General features: G+C 41.8%; 1 protein-coding gene across 2 annotated transcripts in view; it reads left to right on the forward strand.

The window, feature by feature from the left end:
* The window catches only part of clcn7 (chloride voltage-gated channel 7), a 53860-nt gene that overhangs the window by 17135 nt on the left and 9283 nt on the right, over positions 1-27442 (forward strand). For both annotated transcript variants that reach the window (XM_033041191.1, XM_033041190.1), the window contains exons 11-19: positions 1644-1708; positions 2375-2491; positions 9772-9826; positions 9958-10018; positions 12647-12791; positions 14427-14520; positions 15714-15883; positions 17126-17177; positions 21648-21775. In XM_033041191.1, coding sequence (XP_032897082.1) covers positions 1644-1708; positions 2375-2491; positions 9772-9826; positions 9958-10018; positions 12647-12791; positions 14427-14520; positions 15714-15883; positions 17126-17177; positions 21648-21775 — 887 coding nt within the window. The remainder of the gene's footprint in view (positions 1-1643; positions 1709-2374; positions 2492-9771; positions 9827-9957; positions 10019-12646; positions 12792-14426; positions 14521-15713; positions 15884-17125; positions 17178-21647; positions 21776-27442) is intronic.

The following is a 27442-nucleotide window of genomic DNA, read 5'->3' on the forward strand; positions in this document are numbered from 1 at the left end:
AGGGGGTCAGTCAGGCTCTCGGTAGGCCGGTGGGTGAGTGCTGTGAAGGGTCGGTCGGGCTGTTGGTAGGCTGGTGTTGCAGCGAGGGTGTGAGCGGACTGACGGAGACGGCGTTATGGTGGTGCAGAAGGGCAGTGCCGTCCCCACCATCATCACCACGATGATCCAGGAGGGCATGCTGGCCGAGGAGGACTCGCTGAGCGGCCACACGTACGGAGCATGCAGCCGGTCACAAAGCGGCTCCAGCTCCAACCGTGGGCAGCTCTGGAAGGGGGGTTAGGGTTAGGGTTAAGGTTAGGCATTTTCCTCTCAGTGGAAGATGCCTTATCCTACCCCCAGCCTGGCACTGTCCCAGTCGCACTATGGCTGTGACCCCCTTCTCTGTACACTGGCAGTCAGTGGGGTTCAGTAAACAGTGGAACCCATAAGAACTGCCCTCACCCATTAATTAGGCTGGTTCAGGAGCCGGACCTCTGCGGCAGTCTCATTCAAAAAACACACTCATAATTATATTCATTATATTATTTTTATATAATATAATTATACATAATTATATATGATTAGAGTCATATTCACAAGTCATGATATATGTGTGTGTGTGTGTGTGTATATATAATGTGGTATAATAATATAGGATTTAAATAGACTGCAACACGGAATTAGGCTCCCCATGGTGTATTATGGGCTTTGGACACTAGATGGCACTCACTTTTTTGATCTCATTTTCTAATTAGTTTAATTAATTAATGTGCAACTTTTGGCACTGACGAGTTATGACTTCCTTCTCAATTATATTTTATCTAAATCTGTGCAAAATTTCATGTAGTTCTGAGACATGGGTCACGAAAGTTGATGTTTAGACACATTTTTGATGCTCAGCCCACAGCCTAAGCATTTTTGTCTACCTTTGATTTTTCCAGCATCTGCAGTTATTTCTTAAACATCTAAAAACTACTTGCAGTTTGTGCAGGTACACTTCGCATTCCCCCCAAAAAAAATGTTTTTTCATGCAGATTAGGCTCTGCCTTTAAAGCCTCGAGAGAAAACCCTAGCTTAAGGGGTAAGAAAGATCAAAATAGGATGTGTTTTTAATAACAGTAAAATCTATCATGTTTCAAATAGGCTGCCATGGGAGTCCTGTTAGCCTGAGACCTGGGTTGGAATCCAGCTCTGAATGAGAGGATTTTGTCCTTGCTTGTAAGGTCCATGTTCTGAAGTTCCTTTGGCCATCACAACTCAGTTGTTTGTGGTTGATGCGTTAAAGCACAACACCATCCCCATGCACGATCAGTTAAAATATTCAGTTTCACCACTTTGTCAACCAAAATATAATGAATCTTGATTTGTTTGCACTGTGAGACTGTAGAAGCACACTAGAGAATGATGACATTTATCTGGATATCTTTTCTAAACATCCCACTTAAAGAACACCAAATTGTAGCCAGACATCATTCTTCTGTTTGAGTTATTATTCAGGCATATAAAGCTTTGCCCTACGTTTGTGCTGAAGGATATTTGATAACAATTGATCAACATCTAGTGATTGTGTTTTTATTTATAATTTTATTTTGCCTACCATTGCTAAATTAAATAACTAATAGTTTTGGACTTGAGCATCCTTATAATATACATTTCATTTTTAGGTGGTGTTCTTTTCAGCTTAGAAGAAGGGGCTTCCTTCTGGAACCAAATGTTGACTTGGCGTATAGTAAGTAGACAGGTTTACAACATAGCAATACCTAATGGTTGCCAGTGGCAATTGTGAGATATATGATTGTCTTCACTACATCCTGAGACAAAGACATTATTTTAACAGTTTTATCTAAACCTTGGACATAAAAGTACTGGAGTAACTCGGCATGTCAGGGAGCATCTCTGGAGAACATGGTGAAGTGACGTTTCAGGCCGGGACTCTTCTTCTTTCCCCGAAGCAATGTCCCGACCCGAGACATCACTTATCTATGTTCTCCAGAGATGCTGCCTGACCTGCTGAGTTACTCCAGCACTCTGTGAAACGTCACCTATCCATGTTCTCCACAGATGCTGCCTGACCAGCTGAGTTACTCCAGCACTCTGTGAAACATCACCTATCCATGTTCTCCAGAGATGCTGCCTGACCTGCTGAGTTACTCCAGCACTCTGTGAAACGTCACCTATCCATGTTCTCCACAGATGCTGCCTGACCCGCTGAGTTACTCCAGCACTTTAAAAAATATATATAAGCCTGTATTTGGAGTTCTTTATTTCAACAAAAAATACTCCCAACATTTCAAGTAGTGAAAAAAAACATTGTTTCTTTGGCACTGCAGTCTACAAGGCAGCTATTTATTTAAGACAAATTTGTGATGCTAGAAATGTTCTGTTTTTATTCCAGTTCTTTGCTTCAATGATTTCAACATTTACTTTGAACTTTGTTCTGAGTATCTACCGCGGCAAGCCAGGAGATCTGTCCAGCCCGGGTCTGATCAATTTTGGGCAGTTTCAAAGTGAGGTAGGAAAATGTCAAACACTTGCATAAAGTGCAGTTTTATGTGGAAAACAAAACAAGTAGTCCCGTAGCTAACAGTAAACAGTTCTTCTGAGAATTGAACCATTTAATTCCTCTTCATAATGATAACTCAAAGAATTATAGGGACAGCAGGGGGACATAATCTTTAAAAAAAAATCTATTTAAAGATGTGGAGACTTTTTTATTTATTTATTTTTATTTTTATTAGCAGTACAGTAAATTACATTAATACACATCACATATATCTTATTACATTACATTATGTTGTACCACTTCGTTTTTTGAGCTTTAAAAAAGATAGAAATAAAAGAAGTAAGGAAAGTGAGCAAGAATCGTGAAGGTGCAGGAAAGTGTTGGGAGAAGAGAGCCCCTTAGGGAAGAAATTAGAGAAGGAAGTAAAGAAAGGAAATAAGACCCTAGAAAGAAAAGAAAAAAAGAAGAAAGGAAAAACAATCGTTCTATTGTAACACAAAACTCCGCAAAAAAGGATATACCAACCGTGTTTTTATTAAAAATTTATTTTATACCCCCCGTTACCAGATCCTGGTACCCTTTATATTTTAACTTACTATTGCACCTTATGCTTGTAATAGTTCCGTAAATGCAGACCACGTCTTTTGGAAGTGATCTGCTTTGCCTGCTAGGAGGAGTCTCATCTCTTCCAAGTGTAGTGTTTCGAACATGTTTGAAATCCACATTTTTATTGTTGGTATTGGAGCATTTTTCCAAAATTTGAGTATAAGCTTTTTTCCCATTATTAGCCCATAATTAAGTAAGTTCTTTTGAAACACATTTAATTCGGGGTTACCTTCCGATATTCCAAAAATGATCCATTCTGCTTTTGGTACAAGTTTTATTTTAAATAATTTTGTGAAGATTTCAAATATTTCGTTCCAGAATTTTTGAATTTTTATACAGAAAACAAAAGAGTGCGTTATGTTAGCTTCTTGTGACTGACATTTATCACAAATGGGTGAGACATTGGGGAAAAGTTTATTTATTTTAGTTTTTGAATAATACAGTCTATGTAATGTTTTATATTGGATTAGAGTATGTCGTACGTTGATCGAGCATTTATGCACATATAGTAATGTGTCTCAGCTCTCTTTTGAAATTTTTATAGCTAGTTCTTGTTCCCAGTCTCTTCTAATACTATCGGTTGTAGGTATTTCTATATTCAAAATAATATTATATAAGTATGATATTAGATTTGCTGATTCAGCCTTTATCTTCATGGCTTCATCCAATAAGTCTGGGGGCATGTTATGATAGTCTTTTGTGTATTTTTTCAGATAGTCCCGGATTTGAAGATATTTGAAATATTGATTATTTTTCAAATTATATTTCAGTTGTAATTGTTGAAATGATAATAATTTTCCTAATTCATACAAGTCTCCGAGCGTTTTGATTCCCGTTCTTTCCCATTGTGTAAATGATTTATCTATAATTGAGGGTTTAAACGAAGGGTTATTGACTATTGGCATTAAAAGAGATAGATTTCTTAATTTTAAGTTCTGTTTTATTTGTTTCCAAGTTCTAATTGTACTATGTATCATTGGATTTTTATTATAATTTTTGTTATTCAAATTCATTGGTGAGAGGAGAGTCGCTCCTGTATTACATGGAGCGCAGTCCTCTCTCTCCATTACAATCCAATCCACCCTCTGGGCAGAGTTGTCCAGCAGGTAAATTATATTTTTAATATTTACTGCCCAATTATAGTACATGAAGTTAGGGAGCGCTAGACCACCCATCTCTTTTGGTTTACTAAGGTGTGCTCTTTGTATTCTGTGGGATTTATAATCCCATATAAAATTTAATGTCTGAGTCTAATTTTTTGAAAAACTTTTTTGGAAGATATATTGGAATTGATTGAAATAAATATAGGATTTGTGGTAAAAATATCATTTTTATAGCATTTATTCGACCTATTAAAGACATCGGAAGCGTTTTCCAGAATTTAATTAGATTATTTAATTTCTTAAGTAAGGGGCTATAATTGGCATTAAACATACCGTGATAATTTCTAGTGATTTCAATTCTAAATATTTAAATTTTTCTGTGGCTATTTTAAAGGGGAATTTCAAGAGATGTGTTGAGTCTTTCGGTTTTATCGACATAATTTCACTTTTGTTCCAGTTTATTCTGTATCCTGAGAAAGATCCAAAGTCCTCAATTAGATTTAATATGTTTGGTATACTGATTTGGGGTTTTGTGATATACAGTAGTACATCGTCTGCGTATAAGGATATTTTGTTATTTGAATATTTTGTATTATAACCGTAAATGTCCGGGTGTGCTCTAATTTTTTCAGCTAAAGGTTCAATTACCAGAGCGAATAACAGCGGTGATAATGAACATCCTTGTCTATTACCCCTTGATAATTGGAATTTCGTAGATAGTATATTATTAGTTAATATTCTAGCCGTGGGTTTGTTATATAATAATTTTATCCATGCGATAAAGCTCTCTCCCATTTGAAATTTTTGCAATACTTTAATCATATAATCCCATCCTACTTGATCAAACGCTTTTTCTGCGTCCAATGAAATGATAGATAACTCTTGTTCTTGAGGTTTGTGAGAGTGCATTATGTTAAACAGACGTCTCAGGTTATTAAATGAATGTCTCTTAGGTATAAATCCCGTTTGATCCTTATTTATTAATTTACTGACATATTGACTTAGTCTTCTAGCTAGTGTTTTCACTAATATTTTTTGATCCGTATTTAACAAAGCAATAGCTCTATATGAGCCTGGTTCTTCTATATCTTTATCTTATTTAAGTATTAATGTGATTGTTGATTCTGCTAGTGTTTCAGGTAAGGTTTGTTCTTTAATAGCGTATGTATACATTTTCTGTAGACGTGGGGTCACTGTGTCGTAAAAACATTTATAAAATTCATTACTGAATCCGTCTGGTCCTGGTGTTTTTCCATTCTTAAGTGTGTTTATTGTGTCTTCTATTTCCTTAGCTGTAATTTGTGCTCCCAGTTCCTCTTGTTCCTTCAATTCTAGTTTTGGAAGGTTACAATCGTCCAAAAATTCTGAAACTTTATTATTGTCTATTAGCGTTTTCGATGTGTATAAATTCTTATAATATTGAGCAAATCTTTTATTGATATCATTAGGTAGTGTTAATAATTCCCCTCTATCTGATTTGATCTTTAAAATTGCATGATCTTTTTCCCGTTTTTTCAGTTGGCGTGCCAAAAGTTTATGGGCTTTATCCCCAAATTCAAAATGTTCTTGTTTTGTAATTTGGAATAATCTTATAATCTTCTCTGATAATAATTTATTTAGCTTAAATTTCAGTATTAAAATTTTATTATGTTTATCCATAGTTGGATCTTTAGCATTATCTATATCTAGTTGTCTGATTTGTTCTTCTAATTGTCTTTGTTCATTTTTATTCTTTTTGTTTTGAAAAGCTTGATACGAGATAATGACTCCTCTAATAAATGCTTTGAAGGATTCCCATAATAGAGTGGGCAATATATCTGGTGTATCGTTTATCTCAAAAAATAGATCCATCTGTTTTTTTAGATATATACTCCCTTGTGGGTCTTTCAGAATTTGCGAGTTAAACCTCCAGAACGATTTGTTCGTAGCGATTCCTTCCAATTTTAAAACGAAAGTTAGCGGGGAGTGATCTGCAATCGTATTGGTGTGGTATTTAGGGTTCATGGTATAAGGGATTAGTTTTGAATCCACTAGGAAGTAGTCTATACGCGAGTATGTTTTATGTACCATTGAATAAAACGAGTATTCCCTTCCAGTCGGGTTCGCGATCCTCCAAACGTCTGCTATATTTGTATTTTTTATATATGTATTTAAGAGTTCACTAGTTTTAGATTTCATATTACCTCTTTGTTTTTGCATCGATTTATCTAAGTACGGATCTAAAGCACAGTTGAAGTCTCCTCCAATTATAACATTTTGGTAGTTAAATTCTGCGATTTTATTCAGGATTTTATTAAAAAATTGAGGATTATCAAAATTGGGCGCATATATGTTTACCAAAGTGATTGGCGTAGCATAAATCTCTCCTGTGACTATAAGGTATCTCCCTTCCTTATCTGATATAATATTCTTTGATTTGAATGGTATTCCTTTGCGAATAATAATTGCGGTGCCTCTGGATTTCGATGTATATGAGGAGTGAAATGTTTAGCCTATCCAATTCGCCCTCAATCTCATCTGATCTTGATGTTTAAGGTGCGTTTCTTGTAGAAAAGAAATGTCCGTGTTATATGATTTCAACTGAGCTAGTATTTTGCCCCTTTTAATTGGTTCATTAATACCCCTTATATTCCAGCTACACAGTGTGATTCCTCCCATTTTCTTTTGTTTATCATCTTGCATTTTCTCTGATTTTAGTACCTTTATTTATTACGGTGCATCCATACCTCAGGACTCTGGATAATTGGGGGGGGCGTTTATATTATTAACTTCCTTGGTAGATCCCTTTTGCGATTTTCCTTGAAAAAAAAAAACACATAATAGTGACATATTGTGATAAAAAAAAAAAATTTGACAAGTAAAATTACAGTGTCTGAAGTATTCGACACTGTAATGCGTGTCCCACGCGTCTGTGGGGTCCGACATTTATTCGACTTCCGAAATTGATGGTGTACAATTAGCTCCGCTCCTTTTATTACTCTAACCCTAAGAAGGCGGTGCCATTTCAAAATCAGCTATATTTCACCCAATTACACTATATATATATATATATATATATATATATCTATATTTCATTCAGACATTATCCGATCTGTGTTCAGCTACTGTGAGATTTATTTATCTAACACTTTATATATTTATCTAACACTTTCATCTACTAATTATTTATAATTAGTTATATCTTTGATAATAGTAAGCTGTTAGCTGTAAGGGTTAACCAGAAACAGGCTCCTGGAATTATACCAGGTGCCTGAGTCTCCTCCCTTCTTCACACGAACTACATAACACTTAACCTTTCAGTATTATCTACTTTAATTCTAAAATTTGTCATCTCTATATACGAGCTAGTCAGTCTTATTAGCAGATTATTACATTTTACCCATTATATAGTTCAGGTTAGTTTCCATTTATATTTCTATATTAGTATTGTTAATTATTATTAATTCTCTATATTTTGTAAAACTTTTTTAAAATCTTAAATCGCCATTTGTCCTTGTGATGTTTTCCACATTCGGCTCTGCTGTTCATCTCTGGTTTGCTTATCAGTCTTTCCTTCATTTTGAACAAAGAATGTCATTGAGTTAAATTCCAAAGCGTCCAAAGGAGATAAGGTGTCTAGACCATCGCACGTGGAAATTCTCTTCCATTTTAAACTTTTAGAGAGTGTTGTTTCTTCCCTTGTCTTCGGGTGTTCTCTGTGAGGTAATAAAAGGCAAGAAACTGTCCATATCATCCCGCTGCCGTGATTAATCTTCTGTTTCTGCCACTGCCACAATCTCTTGGGCATATTTATAAGATGCGTCCGAATTAGTGAAAGTTTTCTCTTTTCCCTTGAAAGTAATGCGCATTCTGGCCGGATAAAAAACGCCACATCTAACATCTTTAACTCCATAGAGAATCTGTCTTGTCTGTTCAAACTTTTTTCTCTTTTGAACGATCTCATAGGGATAATCCCGGAGGAGTTTGATAGTGTCTTTTCCAAAGGTCATCTTCACTCCATATTTGATTTTTTTCATCAGCTCTTCAAGTGCTGAAATGTCCCGAAGTATGACTATGATCTGTCGTGGGCTGGATCTGCTTGTGATCTTGGCTTAAATCTAGGTATTCGATGTGCCACTTAAATTTCCGGTTCCACAGGTAGATTGAGTACATGTTTGATTAGGTTGGCAGTGAACTCACGAGCGTTGTTCCCCTCTGCCCCTTCTGTTACTCCCAATATTCGTAGATTTTGGCGTCGTGAGCGAGCTTCGAGATCAAGGCATTTATCTGAGACTTTCGCCAGTTGACTCTTGAGGCTGTCTAGTTCTAGCTTCATTCCCTGCATATCTTCAGCCATTTGTTCAACCACTGTTTCCATGTCTTTTATTTCGGTTACATGTGAAGAAACAATTACATTCACAGCCTCAAACTTCTTCTCAGTTTCTTCTTTGCCTTTCTTAATTCTCCCCATTAGCTCTTCATGCACATCCTCAATTCGTTTTTGTATAATGCCAATGCAGTCAATAATTTTTTGATTGCCAGCATTAATGTTCGACATATTTTCCATCGATTTAACATTAATATTTTCCATCATTTTTGAGTTTCCAGCCTCAATATCCTTTCTCAATTCTCTTACCGAGTTCTTTATCTCCTCCATTTCATTTTTCTCCTTAGTAGCCATCTCAGTCTTGGATCTTGTAGCCATTCCAGAATCCACTTCAGAGGTCTGTTCTTCAGTTTTCTGTTTTTTTCAGCAGTTTTGAGATGTTTCTCTGAGGGCTCTGAGCTGGAGACGTTTTTTTCATTTAAATTTAAATTTAAATTTAAAGTCCTTTTTCCTCAGTTTTAAATCGCAGCGCTTACTGATGAAGTTAACTTTCCATGTTGTGATGCAGAAAGTGAAGAACAAGCAGATTAATCTGAATGTTTAAGAAGGAACTGCAGATGCTGGAAAATCGAAGGTAGATAAAAATGCTGGAGAAACTCAGTGGGTGAGGCAGCATCTATGAAGTGAAGACTCCATCCTATCCCCCCCCTGGTTAAATCCCTCCCTACCCATGTCCAAGACACATCACACGCTCTTCGTCTCCTCAATGACTTCAGTTTTCTAGGCCCCCATTCCCTCATCTTCACCATGGATGTCCAGTCACTCTACACCTCCATCTCCCACCAGGAGAGTCTTACAGCCCTCTGTTTCTTCCTCGACCGCAGAACCAACGAATCTGAATCATTGTATGAAAGTTAGACAGAATTTTAATGGTTCGTGGTAAAATGTGTTTTTCACTAAAAAAAAATGGAAAAAGAAAAAGTATCCACTCGTCACACTTGGTCTCTCAAGTTTTCTTGTAAGTTTTCATTTTATCAAATCTGCTTTGATTATTTATAGCATTGATATTTTCTTATTCTTTTATTATTAGCCTAAAAAAATTATGGCCTCAGTTAAAAACAATTGTTTGGTTCTTCAAATGTCTTAAATATCTTGTTATAAATGTTGTAAAATATCTTTTGATTCTTTCATCCATTGAACTAGAAAACAGAAGATGTGTGGAAATCTCTGGTAATACTAACTGCTCACATCAATTTATATTTCTTTCTTACCAGGCTGCACAGTATAACTGGTTTGAAATCCCGGTGTTCATATGTGTGGGTGCAATCGGTATGTATTATATCTTTTGAAATAGTCAAGTAACTTGTTTTGGTTCGTACTTGCTGTGGGAGGCAAAATTCAGCAAACTTTCTTGCTAACTTTTAAAAGACTGCTCAAGTATTACATTCTCCATCTTTCAGGTGGCATTCTCGGAGCAGTGTTTAATAGACTGAATTACTGTCTTACGATGTTTAGAATCAGGTACGTTGTAAAGATGATTTTTGTTTAATGTAATTAAGGTGGACATTCTGAAAGAGGAATGTAAGCAGTGGAATCAGTGGAGATTGTAACAGTGGAAAAACACTGTGCAAAGAATTTTCTAAAGAATCGCAGGAATCATCAAATTAGTTTTTTGAAATGGTTTTGATGACACATTTACATCAGAACCAAATTATTTTGTAATTTTGCGATCCATAATTTTGATCCAAATTGCAAATATTGCAGGAAATAGGTGTTGCGCTTGGAGCAAAGTTCCATGATCCAAAGCAGAAACGTCAGCTGTAAAGCTCATGAGTGAAATGCTATTTTAAGAACTACAGAACGGGTAAACTTTTCCAGCGGTGAGCTTGTTCTACCATCCTGTTATCTTCGGGCGAAACTGGCTTTCTGCGTTTGATCCACCCTCCTTGCACAACAAAGTTCTATCAATCTGAGAATGTCAATTGATTCACCTGCAACTTATATGGGAAAGGAGTTGGGATTTCCACTTTGCTGGGACGGAGTTGGAAGGAATGCTTCCTTGATTCTCAATGCTATTATTATGGCAATTTAGGATATTCTCAGTCCCCCTCTCACCCGCCAGCACAGGTGTCTTCTCCTTTTCATCTATAAATTCTATTCCTTAACCACCAAGTCTGCACTTCTCTCTGTCTGAAACAGAAACAGTCTAGTTATGGACCTTGATGTCATATATGATCCTGATTTGAGCTTAGATATTGGTCACTACTAACTTCAGCACACAACTTAAAACAATTTTTTGTATTATGATAAAGGCCAACATTTTATCTGGACTTTTTCAGTATTATTTAGGTTCTCTGAGTTAGTGTTTGTTTTAAATTAGTATACATTCCACTTCTTGTAATAACCCAAGTGAACAAAAAGGGATCTCAGTGGGCTTGGCATCATCTGCGGAAGGAATGGACGGCTGACATTACAGGTCGGAAATATTAAAATATTATAGTAAAAATGTATATGAACATGGATGGTATTTGCTGAAACCACTGATCTAAGAAAAAACATTTATATGGAAGGTTATCTGTTTGTGAGTTAATTAGGGACATGATAGGCGGCAGCTGTGCATTCCCTGCTGTTGCTGTCTGCTCCCATTTCCACAGTCAACGTGCAAGGAATGAAACTCTCTATTCATTACTGCAGCAGAAACTGGGCGCACTCCTGAGGAATGCAGCTGTCACGTGATCTGCTGTAGTTCTTAAGTTATCATCTGCAAATATTGGAAGGCTTATGTTAATCATTAGATTGTGTTTCATTTTTAAATGTAACTGGAGTATATATAGCCAAGTCGTGCTGATCCACCCAATAGAGTTTTAGTCTTTACTAGACTAAGTGGGACCCGTTGGGCCCCTGTCACACGGGAGGCCTGGTCCCCCAACTCAACCCGTTCCACCAGGAGTCCTGGGGAGGGGGGGGGGCTTCAGGCAGGGTCTGTCCGGAGGGGGGGGCGAGAATCCTGGAGTGGGGGAGAGCTTGAGGCGAGAGAGACACACACACACACAAACACAAACACACACACACACACACACACACACACACACACACACACACACACACACACACACACACACACACACACACACACACACACACACACACACACACACACACACACCCCGCCCCCCGCCCCCGACAATGCAATACAGACACACCGCGACATAAACAGACCGTAAGTAACACAGTCAAAGCACAGTGTACGTAAATCCTTTAAAAGTGGGGTGAATGAGTAGAGACAAGTTGTAAGAAGCCAGAGATACACGGCTGTGAAGCTCGATGGGCATTTAACATTACCGGCCGGTTATCCTTGGTTCTGAAAAATACTGTTTACGTTTTTTTTCCCCAATGAGACAATGAAATTCACTGGTCAGCACCGGCTACAATCTATGAGAACCTACGACAACCTTCGACCTCCTGGCAACCCACTACCACTGCACCTATGACATGAGAATTCTCGCTACTCTCCATGGCGGCTTCATTATAGTTGCCGCGAATTTTTCAACATTTTGAAAAATTTGCGGCGACTAAAATGAGGCCGCGACTAGTTCCCAGAATGCGGGAACTCCTCACGACCATGAAGGCGACTCCCCGGCAACCACCCGCAAAAATGTGGCGACCATGTGGCGACTGCAGTCACCTAAAAAGTTGCCTAGGTGGGACAGGTCCATAACTCTCTTGATAACATCCAGTGAATTGGCCACTATTGCCTTCTGTGGCAGAGAATTCCACAGATTCACAACTCTCTGGGTAAAGAAGTTTTTCCTCATCTCAGTCCTAAATGGACTCCCCCAACATGGGGGGATTGATTTAATAGCGCAAGTTATCTTTCTCTCTTTTCTGTAACGTCTCTTTGCATATGTTTGTATGGTAGTAAATCCTGATGATGGTGAATCGGTTTTTGATAACATTGCCAAACATGCAATCAATACAAGTCGTGTAGGAAAGAACGGCAGATGCTGGTTTAAATCGAAGATAGACACAAAATGCTGGGGTATCTGGAGAGAAGGAACGGGTGATGTTTCGGGTCAAGACCCTTCTTCAGACAATAGAATACAAGTCAATGGAAGGGAAGATTAACCTGTGTTTGTTTTGTCTGTAAAGGTACATTCATCGTCCTTGTCTACAAGTAATTGAGGCGATGGTAGTTGGAGCCGTGACTGCTACAGTTTCCTTTGTCATGATTTATGCCACGTACACCAGTGACTGCCAGCCTGTTGGAGAAGATCCGATTAAATATCCCCTTCAAGTAAGTTTCTTTTTGTTTCTTCTCAAAGTGTGTACTTTATTGGTACTCTTACCAACTCTTTTGGGAGGATTGTTTTCAGAGAAAGTTATGGCAATACTGCGGTTTAATTTGGAGACAAGAGTTAGGCAGAGCCACGGAGAAGTGCGGACATATTCTGGGAGCTGGAGATGGAACCATCGCTGCCCGTGTGGGCGGATGCTTTATTGATGTGGATGAAAGATGAGGAAGGGGACAGACAGTGGGGGAACTGCTGATATTGGGGAAAGAGAAGGTTACCTGGATCTCACTTGGAGATCCATGCTGACAGTGTGTGAAAGGATAGTGTTGATGTCTGCCCTAACGGCTCGCTAGATTTTACTGCGTGCATATGACGCCGTTGATCCTATAAAGATTCCAGCTGCATTATCAAAGGTATCAAAGGTATTTTATTGGTCACATTCACATACACCTAGGTGTAGTGAAGTGAAATGCTTCTTGCTATTTTGCAGCACATAAAGAAGGAATACAGACATAACATTAATAAGAGTTTTAAACATAAAGAACATCCCCCCACAATGGTTCCCATTATGAGGGAAGGCACAAAGTCCAGTCCCCAACCCCAGTTCACCTATAGTCGGGCCTATTGAGGCCTCCACAGTTGCCTCTACGGAAGCCCGATGTTCCAGGCCGTTCTCGCCGGGTGATGTTGCTCCGGCGTCAGGAGAGTCCTCAGCGGCCTGGGAACCCTGGAACGGCCGCCTCCGTACTGGAGGCCACGGCTTCCAAAGCCCACAAGGCCGCGCCGGTTGGAGCTCCACAACTGGCGATCTCATCTAGAGATCCCAGGCTCCCGGTGTAAAGTCAGCGCCGCCGCCCGCAGCTGGTCGCTCCACAGTCCCGCAGCTCCGTGATGTTTTCCTCAGCGATCTTCAGCTCACCGGAGCTCCAGCGCGGCGACCCGGGCAAGGCATCGCCCGCTTCGCTCCGCGATAGCGCTCCAGCGCTGTGCCGCCGCCGAAGCCGAGGTTCTGGGCGGTCCCCGACAGGAAACGCCGCTCCAGGCCCGCTGGTAGGCCGCGAGGACGGGTCGAAGCTGCAGCCCGGAGAAAAGCTGCCTCTCCGACCAGGTAGGGACCCTGAAAGGTAGTTTCCCCCCTCCCCCCCCCCCCCCCCACCCCCCACATAAAAAAGTCTAGACCTCCAAACAAAACACTTAACTAACTAAAATAAAAAATAAAAAGATGAAAAGACAGACAGCTGCTGGCTGTCTTAATGATATCAATAGACAATAGGTGCAGGAGTAGGCCATTCGGCCCTTTGAGCCAGCACCGCCATTCACTGTGATCATCCACATTCAGTACCTCGTTCCTGCCTTCTCCCCATATCCCCTGACTCCGCTATCTTTAAGAGCTCTATCTAACTCTCTTGAAAGCATCCAGAGAATTGGCCTCCACAACCTTCTGAGGCAAATAATTCCACAGACTCACAACTCTCTTGGTAAAACGGTTTTTCCTCATCTCCGTTCTATATGGCCTACTGCTTATTCTTAAACTGTGGCCCTAGGTTCTGGACTCCCCCAACATCGGGAACATGTTTCCTGACTCTAGCGTGTCCAAACGCTTAATAATTTTATATGTTTCACGTTTGTAATTTCAGCTGTTTTGCCCCGATGGGGAATACAATGCAATAGCCACAACATTCTTTAACACTCCTGAAAAAAGTGTTCGCAGTCTGTTTCATGATTCTCCAGGTCAGTGTTCATTTTGTGATGCTTCTTTAAGATCTATTCAACTGTTGCACTGTAACATTGGTAAGATAAATGGTTCAAGGTTAATAACTCCTAACTGGACTACTTTTTCAAGAAGTCTGAAGAAGGGTCTCTACCCGAAACGTCACCCTTGCCTTCTCTCCAGAGATGCTGCCTGTCCCACAGAGTTACTCCAGTATTTTGTGTCTACTTTTTCAATAAGTTCCCTTAAAATGGGTATAACTAAATGGGTACCATCTGTTTCCTACATTTTTCAATCATTTAATAATTTTTAATTCTCCAACATATATAAAAGCCAATATCACAAAGGAACAGCTTCTTCCCAGCACACACCTTCAGAAGGAAAGCAATAGGCGTTGGCAGTGTTACACATGTGGGTTAGTATTTTTATTTTAGAATGGACTTTCTTGACGGCCACAGCCGAATCCTTTAATGACGGGTGGCCAGGCCATGTTGAATGAATGAATAAGTTTATTGGCCAAGTATTCACATACAAGGAATTTGCCTTGGTGCTCCTCCCGCAAGTGACAACATGACATACAGTGACAGTTAGGAATGACACTTAAAACATTATCGATTATACATGTGAATTAAATATAATACCAGACAAAAGGAGGCTACAGATTTTTTTTATTGAGTAGAGCTACTACTCGTGGAAAAAAGCTTTGGAGCTTTGGGCAACCATTTTAAAACAAGCCTGTGAAAATCCAACTCTGTGAATTTATTACTGAACGAGATTCGAATGCATTTTGCGGGTCGTGTTATATTTAGTACAGGAGCTGGGAGATAAGAAATGGAAAAATTACTTTTCTTCTGTCCCTTCATTTACTTGTTTGCCTGCAGCAGTGTCTCTTCCCTGCAGCAGATCCCACATCCACAGTCCTTCCCAAAGTGAAATGCGGGTGTACGATTCTAATCCTGTCATCCTTTTTAATCGTGGGGAATGGGGGTCCGCTTCCTCAAGACTTCCCTCTGTTAGAATGACTGTTAGATTGTTTTTCCTCTTGGATTTACCAAACACGCTGCATTTACATTATAATATTTGTGAGAACGTAAAAGTAGAATTCGATCAATCAAGTAGACTGATTAGTTGACAGTTAACAAGCAAGCTGATTGCAGTGAAATAAAATCCAATGTTGATATTCAAAACAAGTCTTTATTTGTGGTGTTTGCAGGTTCATACAACCCTTTGACTCTGGGCCTGTTCACATTAAGTAACTTTTTCTTGGCCTGTTGGACGTACGGGCTGGCTGTCTCCAGTGGCATCTTCATTCCGTCTTTACTGATCGGCGCTGCATGGGGAAGATTGTTTGGAATATTTCTTTCCAAAATTTCGTCAGGCTCTGTAAGTGTAATCGCTCTTCGTGATCTTGAACTGTAGCAAACACGATGTCAACCTTTGGTATTTCATAAAGCTGACAGGTTTAGGGAGCCCTGGTTGATGAGATACTAGGGCAGTCACGGTGGCGCAGCGGTAGAGTTGCTGCCGTACAGCGACTACAGCGCCGGAGACCTGGGTTCGATCCTGACTACGGGTGCTGTCTGTACAGAGTTTGTACGTTCTCCCCATGACCTGCGTGGGTTTTCTCCGAGATCTTCGGTTTCCTCCCACATTCCAAAGATGTACAGGTTTGCAGGTTAATTGGCTTGGTAAAAATTGTCCCTAGTGGGTGTAGGATAGTGTTAGTGTGCGGGGATCAGTGCGGGCCCGGTGGACCGAAGGGCCTGTTTCCACGCTGTATCTCGAAACTAAACAAAATATTGAGGGACTAATGCAGACTGGCTTTACCTTGCACTAAACGTTAATCCCTTATCCTGTATCTGTACACTGTGAATGGATCGATTGTAATCATGTATAGTCTTTCCGCTGACTGGTCAGCACACACCAAAAGCTTTTCACTGTACCTCGGTACACGTGACAATAAACTGTAAACTCTAAAGCTGAAGCTAATTGGTTGAAATTTGAGGGAAAGATTCCAAAAAGGACTTCTTATTGCTCACTACAGCGGTACAGCAGATATTGCTGCCGCCTCACAGAATGAGCATCTGGGCTGGATCCTTATCTCCCCTACTGTCTGTGTGGAGTTTGCACGTTCTCCCTGATCTCCTGTGCTGTCTGTGTGGAGTTTGCACATACTATCTGATCTCCCCTACTGTCTGTGTGGAGTTTGCATGTACTCCCTGATCTCCCCAGCTGTCTGTGTGTTTGCATGTACTCTCTGATCTCCCCAGCTGGCTGTGTGGAGTTTGCATTACTCCCTGATCTCCCCAGCTGTCTGTGTGGAGTTTGCATGTACTCCCTGATCTCCCCACCTCTCTGTGTTAGGAGTTTGCATGTACTCCCTGATCTCCCCAGCAGTCTGTGTGGAGTTTGCATGTACTCCCTGATCTCCCCAGCTCTCTGTGTGGAGTTTGCATGTACTCGCTGATCTCCCCAGCAGTCTGTGTGGAGTTTGCACATAATCCCTGACCTGCTGAGTTCCTCCAGCACTTTGTTTTCCGCTCCGGTTTCCAGCATGTGCAGTTTCTTGTGTCTCTAGGCCTTTGCAGTTGTTTTGATTGTTTGCCATTCTGTTCTTATCTGCAGACTTGGGCCGACCCAGGGAAATATGCCTTGATGGGGGCAGCAGCTCAGCTCGGTAAGTGTGGACTCACCTCGTATGAAAGCTCAGACTCCCAGTTTGACAGTCTGTAGGACGTGACGTGTTTTTGTGTAGTCTTTCCTGTAGCAATAGATAATCTCTATTACAGCCCTACAATTCTCAAAGAAGTCACACTTGCACTGGAGTATTGGCAGGAGTATTGGTATTGGGGTTCACGGTGGGAGATTTCTCATCATTGTGTTAAATTTTTATTGTGTTTTTGTGTGTTCTTTTTCATTGTACCGCTGCTGGCAAATTCATTTCACTTGCACTTTATGTGCAATGTGACGAATAAAACTGATTGATTGATTTCCATGGTGCCACATTGTATAGGGTCAGTTACTGGCATAAACCAAGCATGCCAGCTGGACAGAGAACATTCATTTGATCGAAGATAGACACAAAAAGTTGGAGTAACTCAGCAGGGCAGGCAGCATCCCTGGTGAGAAGGAATGGGTGATCTTTCAGGTTGAGACATATCTTCAGGTCTTGACCCAAAACATCACCCATTCCTTCTCTCCAAAGATCCTACCCTGTCGCGCTGAGTTACTCCAGCATTTTGTGTCTATCTTTAGTTTAAACTAGCATCTACAGTTCCTTCCTACACATTATTTTGATAGATCTTTTGTATAATCTTACAGAATTTGGAATACTGAAAGTAGCCCCTCAGCCCAGTGGTTCCATTTAACGACCCTTTACTCGTCAGTTTCCCAAGGTAGCAGCGCTAAACCTAAAGGACTCCAGCAGATGAATGAAAAATGCATCCTTTTGATCACTTTTGAGTGAAAGAACAAAATGAAGAATGTAACCGAGTCAGACAGTATCCAAAGCGGACGGTATATTCAAGAGAGAGTTAGATTTAGCTCTTGGGGCTAACGGAATCAAGGGATGTGGGGAGAAAGCAGGAACGGGGTACTGATTCTGGATGATCAGCCATGATCAATCTTAGAATAAAATAAATCAAATGTGGTTAAAGTGCACATTGTCAGAATTTAATAAAGGCCATTTTTATACATTTTGGTTTCACCATGTAGAAATTACAGCTGTGTTTATACATAGTCCCCCCCGTCCCCCCCGTCCCCCCCATTTCAGGGCACCATAATGTTTGGGACACATTGCTTCACAGGTCTTTGTAATAAGTGCAGGCCCTTCTATCTGCCCAGAAGTGCAGGCCCTTCTATCTGCCCAGAGAATTCACATCGACTGTTATCACTGCAGTCTATGTACCCCCGGACGCTAATGCCAGGCTAGCAATGGAAGAGCTGCAAGCTGCTATCAGCAAACAACTAACTGCACAGCCAGAGGGGGCATTTATTGTTGCGGGTGATTTCAACCACTCCAACCTTAAAACTGTACTCCCCAGGTTCCATCAGCATGTTTCCTGCCCAACCAGAGGAAACAATATTCTGGACTTAGTATATACTAATATTACTGAAGCCTACAAAGCCCTCCCCCTCCCCCACCTTGGTCAGTCTGACCACCTCTCTCTGTTCCTGCTCCCCAAATACACACCTCTGATCAGACGTGTGAAACCTACCGTGAGGACAGTGAAGGTTGGGCCTGAGGGGGCTGTCTCTGTTTTACAGGAACAGTTTCAGCAAACAGACTGGAGTCTGTTTGCCACCCAGGCCACCTTTAACTCCCAAGTGGACATCAACTCATACACCTCAACAGTTTTGGACTATATAAAATTCTGCACTGATAACGTCACTACCCACAAAGAGATAAAGACCTTCCCTAACCAGAAGCCATGGATGAGCAGGGAGGTCAGACTCCTGCTGAAGGCTCGCGATGCCGCTTTCAGATCTGGCAACGCTGAGGGATACAGCTCATCCAGGGCCAATCTGAAAAAGGGAATTAGGAATGCTAAACTCAATCACAAACGGCGGATTGAGGAGCATTTCCAAAACAACTCCGACCCCAGGCGCATGTGGCAAGGAATCAAATCCATTGCCGATTACCAGAAAGTTAACACCCCCCCCCCCCCCCCCCAGACAACGCCTCCCTTCCTGACGAGCTAAACCATTTCTATGCTCGCTTTGACCGGGGACAACAAAACTCCAGCCATCAAAGTTGCTCCACCCCCGAATGAACAACCCCTCAGTCTCTCCACCTCTGCTGTACAAGATGCACTGAGCAAGGTGAATGAGCGCAAAGCTGCCGGCCCCGATGGCATCCCCGGGCAGGTGCTCAAGGCATGTGCTGGACAACTATCCCTGGTCTTCACTGACATTTTCAATCTGTCACTGTCCCCACTTGCCTCAAGACATCAACCATTGTGCCAGTGCCCAAACAATCAGCTACAGGGAGTCTCAACGATTTCCGCCCAGTGGCACTCACCCCTGTCATTGCAAAGTGCTTTGAGCGGCTGATCTTGGCTCACCTCAAAGCCAGCCTCCCCCCCCACACTGGACCCCCATCAGTTTGCCTACCGGACCAACAGGTCTACAGAGGACGCCATATCGGCGGCCCTACACTCTGCCCTGACCCACCTGGACAGCAATAACACCTACATCAGGTTGCTGTTCATTGATTTCAGCTCCGCCTTTAACACTGTCATCCCTGCCAGCTTGATCACCAAACTCAGCGGACTTGGCATCTTCACCTCCCTCTGCAATTGGACACTGGATTTCCTCACCAACAGACCACAGTCTGTTAGGGTCAACAACCTCACCTCCTCCACTATAACACTGAACACCGGCGTGCCACAGGGCTGTGTGCTCAGCCCTCTCCTCTACCCCCTCTTCACCCATGACTGCATCCCTAAGAATGGCTCCAACGCCATCATTAAATTTGCCGACGACACCACGGTGGTAGGACTGATCAGTGACAGCGACGAGTCAGCCTACAGGGATGAGGTCCAGCACCTGACAACCTGGTGTGCCAACAACAACCTCGTCCTCAACTCCAAGAAGACAAAGGAAATTATTGTTGACTTCAGGAAGAACATAGGGGGCAGACATAACCCCATCCATATAAACGGGATTGAGGTGGAGCGCGTCTCCAACTACAAATTCCTCGGGGTACATATCTCGGAGGATCTGTCCTAGTCCCTCAACACCTCCAAGCTGATCAAAAAGGCGCAGCAGCGCATTTACTTCCTGAGGAGGCTCAAGAAAGCTCACCTGTCCCCCCCCAGATCTTGACCAACTTTTACCGTTGTACCATCGAAAGCATCCTGACCACCTGCTTCACGGTATGGTACAGCAGTTGCACCGTAGCAGACAGGAAGGCACTACAACGGGTGGTGAAAATCGCTCAGTACATCATCGGTGCCCCGCTCCCTGCCATGGATGCCCTCCACCGAAAACGGTGTCTGAGACGGGCCGGGAAGATCATCAAAGACCCCTCCCACCCTAACCATGGACTGTTTGCCCTCCTCCCATCAGGGAGGCGGTACAGGAGCCTCAGGTCTCGTACTAGTAGGATGAGGAACAGCTTCTACAACAACACTATCACATTTCTGAACTCGGAGTCCCGCCGATAGATTTCTCCAGTCTCTCCGTCCACATTGTTTGCTTATTCTGTATTTTTATTTCTATATTGCACTATTACTACGGACTGACGCTAAACTGCATTTCGTTGTACCCATACTTGTATTTGTGCAATGACAATAAAGTTGAATTGAATTGAAAAAAAAATTTTAAAAATTGAATTGAACAAGGAGCAAGCCATTTAGAACAGAGACGAGGAAACACTTCTTTACACAGAGAGTTGTGAGTCTGGCATTCTCTTGATACTTTCAAGAGAGCTAGATAGGGCTCTTAAAGATAGCGGAGTCAGGGGGTATAGGTAGAAGGCAGGAACGGGGTCCTGATTGTGGATGATCAGCCATGATCACTTTGAATGGCAGTGCTGGCTCGAAGGGCCGAATGGCCTACTCCTGCACCTATTGTCTATTGTCCATAATTGCTCAGGTGTGTTTAATTGCCTCCTTAATGCAGGTATAAGAGAGCTCTCAGCACCTAGTTTATCCTCCAGTCTTTCCATCACCATTGGAAACTTTTATTGCTGTTTATCAACATGAGGACCAAAGTTGTGTCAATGAAAGTCAAACAAGCCACTATGAGACTGAGAAACAAGAATAAAACTGTTAGAGACATCAGCCAAACCTCACATTGTGGAGTACAGTGGCAAATAAATAAATGTCCCAAACATTAATAGAGGACAGTGTCATCATGGAACACCAGATGCAGTCTGTTGTGTTTAAGAAGGAACTGCAGATGCTGTAAAATTGAAGGTAGACAAAAGTGCTGGAGAAACTCAGCGGGTGCAGCAGCATCTATGGAGCGAAGGAAATGGGCAATAGGAAATAGGCAACGTTTTGGGCCGAAACCCAAAGGGTTTCGGCCTGAAACGTTGCCTATTTCCTTCGCTCCATAGATGCTGCTGCACCCGCTGAGTTTCTCCAGCACTTTTGTCTACCAGATGCAGTCTAACTTGCCTTCTCTCTGCTTCCTTTGGCAGGAGGTATTGTACGGATGACACTGAGTTTAACGGTCATCATCATGGAGGCGACTGGTAATGTGACGTATGGTCTGCCCATCATGCTGGTGCTGATGACGGCCAAAATATTTGGCGATTACTGGATTGAGGTGCCCATTTTCTTCACATTTCAAGCGTTTACGGGCGGATTATATAAACACTGTGAATATTTTTTGCTGTGATTTTCTCACTTTGTAAAGAAGCAGCTGATTGGATTTAATTGTCAGCATAGTTTGATGAATTGCAGTTTCCCTGAATAAAAAAAATACTGATGTGAGTTGGAGGGCCAGATGAAACTGCAAGTTGGGATTGGCTAGTTGGATATTTTGCTACAGTTCTTGATGTTTAAATAAATAAAAGCTATGTTCAGACATAAAATTAAAACATGGGCTAAGGATAGATATTTCTAGTATCCAACCTGGCTTAAATCTGCCAAAGTTAGACACAAAATGCTGGAGCAACTCAGCGGGTGAGGCAGCATTTATGGAGAGACAGAATTGGCGATGTTTCGGGTCGAGACCCTTCGCCCATTCCTTCTCTCCAGAGATGCTGACTCACCCGCTGAGTTACTCCAGCATTTTGTGTCTACCTTCGATTTAACCAGCATCTGCAGTTCTTTCTTAAACATTAAATCTACCGCAGATGATTGAGTTTACATTGGGCAGTTATACACTCTACTAATCTACTGAGAAGCAGGAGCTGCTCCCTGTACTACAGAAAGCAGTCTGGCTGTTTGTGGGCAGTCACTTCTCATTTATAAAGAGCCAGTTTATCCTGTGCCTTGGACTTGAAATTTCTCATTAGTCAATGTGACTCAGACCTGACTCTAGTTGTATCCTATCAGCCTTGAATCCAGGAGGTGAGCTCTAATTCATAGGTTAATTTGTCTGTGATTTAAATAACAACGGAAATAAAATAAAGCAGAAGTAATATGCTTCTGTTTTCAACGTGACTTCCCACTAAACAGTGCAGTGGGTCTGATTCAGATTCGACTGGTGTGGCGACACAAGCTATTGTTGCCTTCCTCAACTCTAGGGACCTGGGTCAATTCTGACTTCACACATTTGATAAAGTTTAATGTTCTTGCTATGACTGTGTTTAGTTTAGTTCAAGTCCAAGTTCAAGTTCAAGTGAGTTTATTGCCATGTGTCCCTGTATAGGACAATGAAATTCTTGCTTTGAACATTGCCTTGCACACAGAACATAGTAGGCATTTACTACAAAACAGATAAGTATGTCCATATACCATAATATAAATATATACACACATGAATAAATAAACTGCAAATAACAGAAAATGGGTTATTAATAATCAGAGTTTTGTCCGAGCCAGGTTTAATAGCCAGGCTTAATAGCCAGGTTTAATAGCCAGGTTTAATAGCCAGGTTTAATAGCCTTTAGAGACACAGCACGGAAACAGGCCCTGCGGCCCACCGAGTCCGCACCGACCAGCGATCCCCGCACATTAACATTGTACTCTACACACTAGGGACAATTCACACTTCTACCGAGCCAATTAACCTACAAACCTGTACCTCAAAGCAATAGTTCGCGTCGATGGAAGCTTAAATGAGATCTGTGTATAGATTTGCAATTTTTCCTACTATTTTCTCTTGCGACTACATAAACATGAACTGCTAATTCTTATCTTGCTGTTTAATATTTTGAAAGCGGGGCATGATGTTCTATGTATGTAGCATGAGGAGGAGGCTTTTGAAATTCCATTCTATTAATATTGTGGCTATTCCAGAAGTTCACTGTGGGGGTAATGGGAACCAGTATGAATGCCCAGCTATCCACATTACCTGATGTAAAGGTGCATGCAATGAACACAAGTGATTTCATGAAAATACATGACTTTCTGTGTGAGAATCTCCTAATGTAAGCAATTGTGATTGAGTGGCATGCACTGCACGACTTAACTTCTGACTAAATTAGAACTGGTTTGACTTTCATCCGGGTGAATAAACAAAGTATTGCAGTGCTTGTGACTGTAAATAAAATGTCTATTTCCATCCCGTTTGGAAGGAATGTATTCACCATTTAAGGATCGGAGTTTAAAGCTTTAAAAATTAGTAACTGGTTTATTTTTAAATTGTAAATGTATACTCCTGAAAATAGTGCAGTTTAGTGGGAGTCATACAGCATGGAATCGGGTTCCTGGCCCACCGAGTCTGCACTGACCACCACACATCCATCTGTGTAAATCTAGGGCAGTCATGGTGGCGCAGCGGTAGAGTTGCTGCCGTACAGCCAATGCAGCACCGGAGACCCGGGTTAGATCCCGACTACGGGCGCACTCTGTACAGAGTTTGTACGTTCTCCCCATGACCTGCGTGGGTTTTCTCCGAGATCTTCGGTTTCCTCCCACACTCCAAAGACGTACAGGTATGTAGGTTAATTGGCTTGGGGAATGTAAAAATTGTCCCTAGTAGGTGTAGGATAGTGTTAATGTGCAAGGATCGCTGGTCGGCGTGGACTCGGTGGGCCGAAGGGCCTGTTTCCACGCTGTATCTCTAAGCTAAACTAAATTATTCCCATTCTCCCCACATTCTTATCAATACCTCACAGTTTCTACCATACACCTACCTACATGACAGGGACAATTTACAATGGCCAATTAACCTAGCAGCCTGCATGTTTTTGAGGTGTGGGAGAAGACCTGGGCACCTATGAGAGACCCATGCAGCCGCAGACAGAATGTGGACATCACACACACGCACACCAGCTCCTCAGTGCTTTTAATAACACCATCTATCAAGGGCTGAATTCTGCTCCAGCAATAGTCTGAATTAAATACTTCTCCCAGTACTGACGAGTGAAAGTAAATAAAGATCATATTTGGGAGTGGGATAGTCTCCTTGGGGAGAACATCAATCTCACTCACATAAGGGGGTGAGGGGGGATTGTCAAGGTGGTTGTTGATCACTTGATGAGGTGCAGCAGTTTAACTCCGCTCCCTGGCATTCTATATTGCAGCATTGGCTGCAGTCCTTGGCATGTCATTCATTGGCAGGCATTACATCATGGTACACAAAAAAGCTGGAGAAACTCAGCGGGTGCAGCAGCATCTATGGAGCGAAGGAAATAGGCAACGTTTCGGGCCGAAACCCTTCTTCAGACTGATCAGGGGTGGGGGGGGGGGCGGGGACAAGAAAGGAAAAAGGAGGAGGACCCTGAAGGCTGGACGATGGGAGGAGACAGCAGGGGGACTGAGGAAGGGGAGGAGATAGCAAGGACTAACAAAATTGGGAGAATTCGATGTTCATGCCCCCAGGATGCAGACTCCCCAAGCGGAACATGAGGTGCTGTTCCTCCAATTTCCGGTGTTGCTCGCTGTGGCCATGGAGGAGACCCAGGACAGAGAGGTCGGAGACGGAGTGGGAGGGGGAGTTGAAGTGCTGAGCCACCGGGAGGTCAGCTTGGTTATTGCGGACCGAGCGGAGGTGTTCGGCGAAACGATCGCCCAACCTCCGCTTGGTCTCACCGATATAGATCTGCTGACATCTAGAGCAGCGGATGCAATAGATGAGGTTGGAGGAGATGCAGGTAAACCTCTGTATTACATCATGTTGGCTCTCAACTTGTAACTTTGCTCTTTCTCTAATACTATCTGTTTTGTTTATTAGTTTTATTAGGCAATATTACTATAAATAAGTGGCACTTCATTATGAATTATGATAGTTTTATCAGCACTACTTCTATGTAATGTCTTGTGATTTATCTGGACCTTGATTCTGTCATAAAAAGTAAAACACCGTTACCGTTGAAAGACAAGAGCATCAATTGCCAGTATATTTTACTTTTAATTGTTGAAAAGTGATACTGATTGGCTAAATTGCCGTTGTTATTTGTAACTAATCTCCCTCATAATTTGGGGAGCTGGAATATTTTTCTGCAGGTGCTATTTGGGGGGGAAATAAATTCCATTTAATGTTTCTCAGTTGAGTGCAGAAGAGATTTAATATAATAGCAGCAATAATGAGGGACATAAGAAAAGCTGTGTTGTTGTCCAACACGTGCATGCTGACTCTGTTGTCGTTGTCCATTGCACAGGGGCATTGGAAACAATTTGATGGCAGTGTTCCAAGTTGTGAGTGGTACTGACTGCTTAGATAAGGAGAAGCTGTAGTAAAGCCGAGGTTCCTTAACTGAAGAGCACGGATTAATTGTTCAGTTAAACAACGACCTCAGGAAAACACTTTCAGTTGAAAGTTGCTGAGCTTGGAATAGGTTAAAGAAGGTGATGTAATGGGCTAAGTGTTCGGCTGGCAACCGGAAGGTAGCCGGTTCGAATCCCGCTTGGAGTGCATACTGTCGTTGTGTCCTTGGGCAAGACACTTCACCCACCTTTGCCTGTGTGTGAATGTGTGTGAGTGATTGGTGGTGGTCGGAGGGGCCGTAGGCGCAGATTGGCAGCCACGCTTCCGTCAGTCTGCCCCAGGGCAGCTGTGGCTACAGAAGTAGTTTACCACCACCGAGTGTGACTGAGGAGTGAATGAATAATGCGATGTAAAGCGCCTTGAGTATTAGAAAGGCGCTATATAAATCCCATCCATTATTATTATTAACTTCTGCTGACTGGATAGCACGCAACAAAAGCTTTTCACTGTACCTGTCGGTACACGTGACAATACACTAAAATAAACTAAATGTTCAAAGAAGACTTGGATAAATACTTGAAGGGGGAAGATTAGAGCGGGAGAATGTGTGTGAATTCACCAAAGAGTTGAAGCAGAAAATTCTTTGATTCAAAGACACATTTAAAGCAGGTTTGTTTTTATTTATAAAATGCACAGGGAAAGCTGACCGAACGTTCTTGCTGCTGTATCCTCTATGGCAGTAAATAGTGAATTTGTCTTGCTTCCAAAGTTTCAGCTTGGGGTTTGTTAAGAAAGTGCTGAAGAACAATTGACAGTTTTTCTGTTTAAATGAAGTAAAATCACCTAATTGAAAATTGGAAAGTGTGGCCTATTAGTTATGTTATGTTTAAAAACAAAACAGTACTGATGTTGATTGTGTGAAATTAATTAATAGTTCCCGCCATATATTTGTTGTGAAGTTAACAGCTTCATTAATGATTTGCCTTGCTAAATATTTATTTTGTTCACTTGCAGCTTACAGGTTTTATTAATTAAAGTCATTATCATTCCCATTTTTCCCTTAATGCCTGAGTGTGTCTGTGGCGTGGCAAGCATTCATTGCCAATTTCTTATTGTTGATCAACCAAGTAGCTTTCTCCAATTGGCATAGAGATAGAGAGAGAGAGAGAGAGAGAGTGATACAGTGTGGAAACAGGCCCTTGTCCCCTACTCGCCCACACTGGCCAACATGTCCCAGCTACACTAGTCCCACTTGCCTGCGTTTGGTCCATATCCCTCCAAACCTGTCCTATCCATGTACCTGTCTAACATCTTAAATGATGGGATAGTCCCAGCCTCAACTACCTCCTCTGGCAGCTCGTTCCATACACCCTCCACCCATTGTGTGGAAAAGTTACCCCTCGGATTCCTATTAAATCTTTTTCCCTTCACCTTGAACCTATGTCCGCTGGTCCTCGATTCCCCTACTCTGGGCAAGAGACTCTGTGCATCTACCCGATCTATTCCTCTCATGATTTTGTACAGCTCTATGAGATCCGCCCTCATCCTCCTGCGCTCCATGGAATAGAGACCCAGCCTCCTCAACCTCTCACTGTAGCACCCTCTAGTCCTGGCAACATCCTGGTAAATCTTTTCTGAACCCTTTCAAGCTTGACAATATCTTTCCTATAACAT

The sequence above is a fragment of the Amblyraja radiata genome, chromosome 22, assembly GCF_010909765.2.
Source record: "Amblyraja radiata isolate CabotCenter1 chromosome 22, sAmbRad1.1.pri, whole genome shotgun sequence".
In the NCBI taxonomy this organism is placed as follows: Eukaryota; Metazoa; Chordata; class Chondrichthyes; order Rajiformes; family Rajidae; genus Amblyraja; species Amblyraja radiata.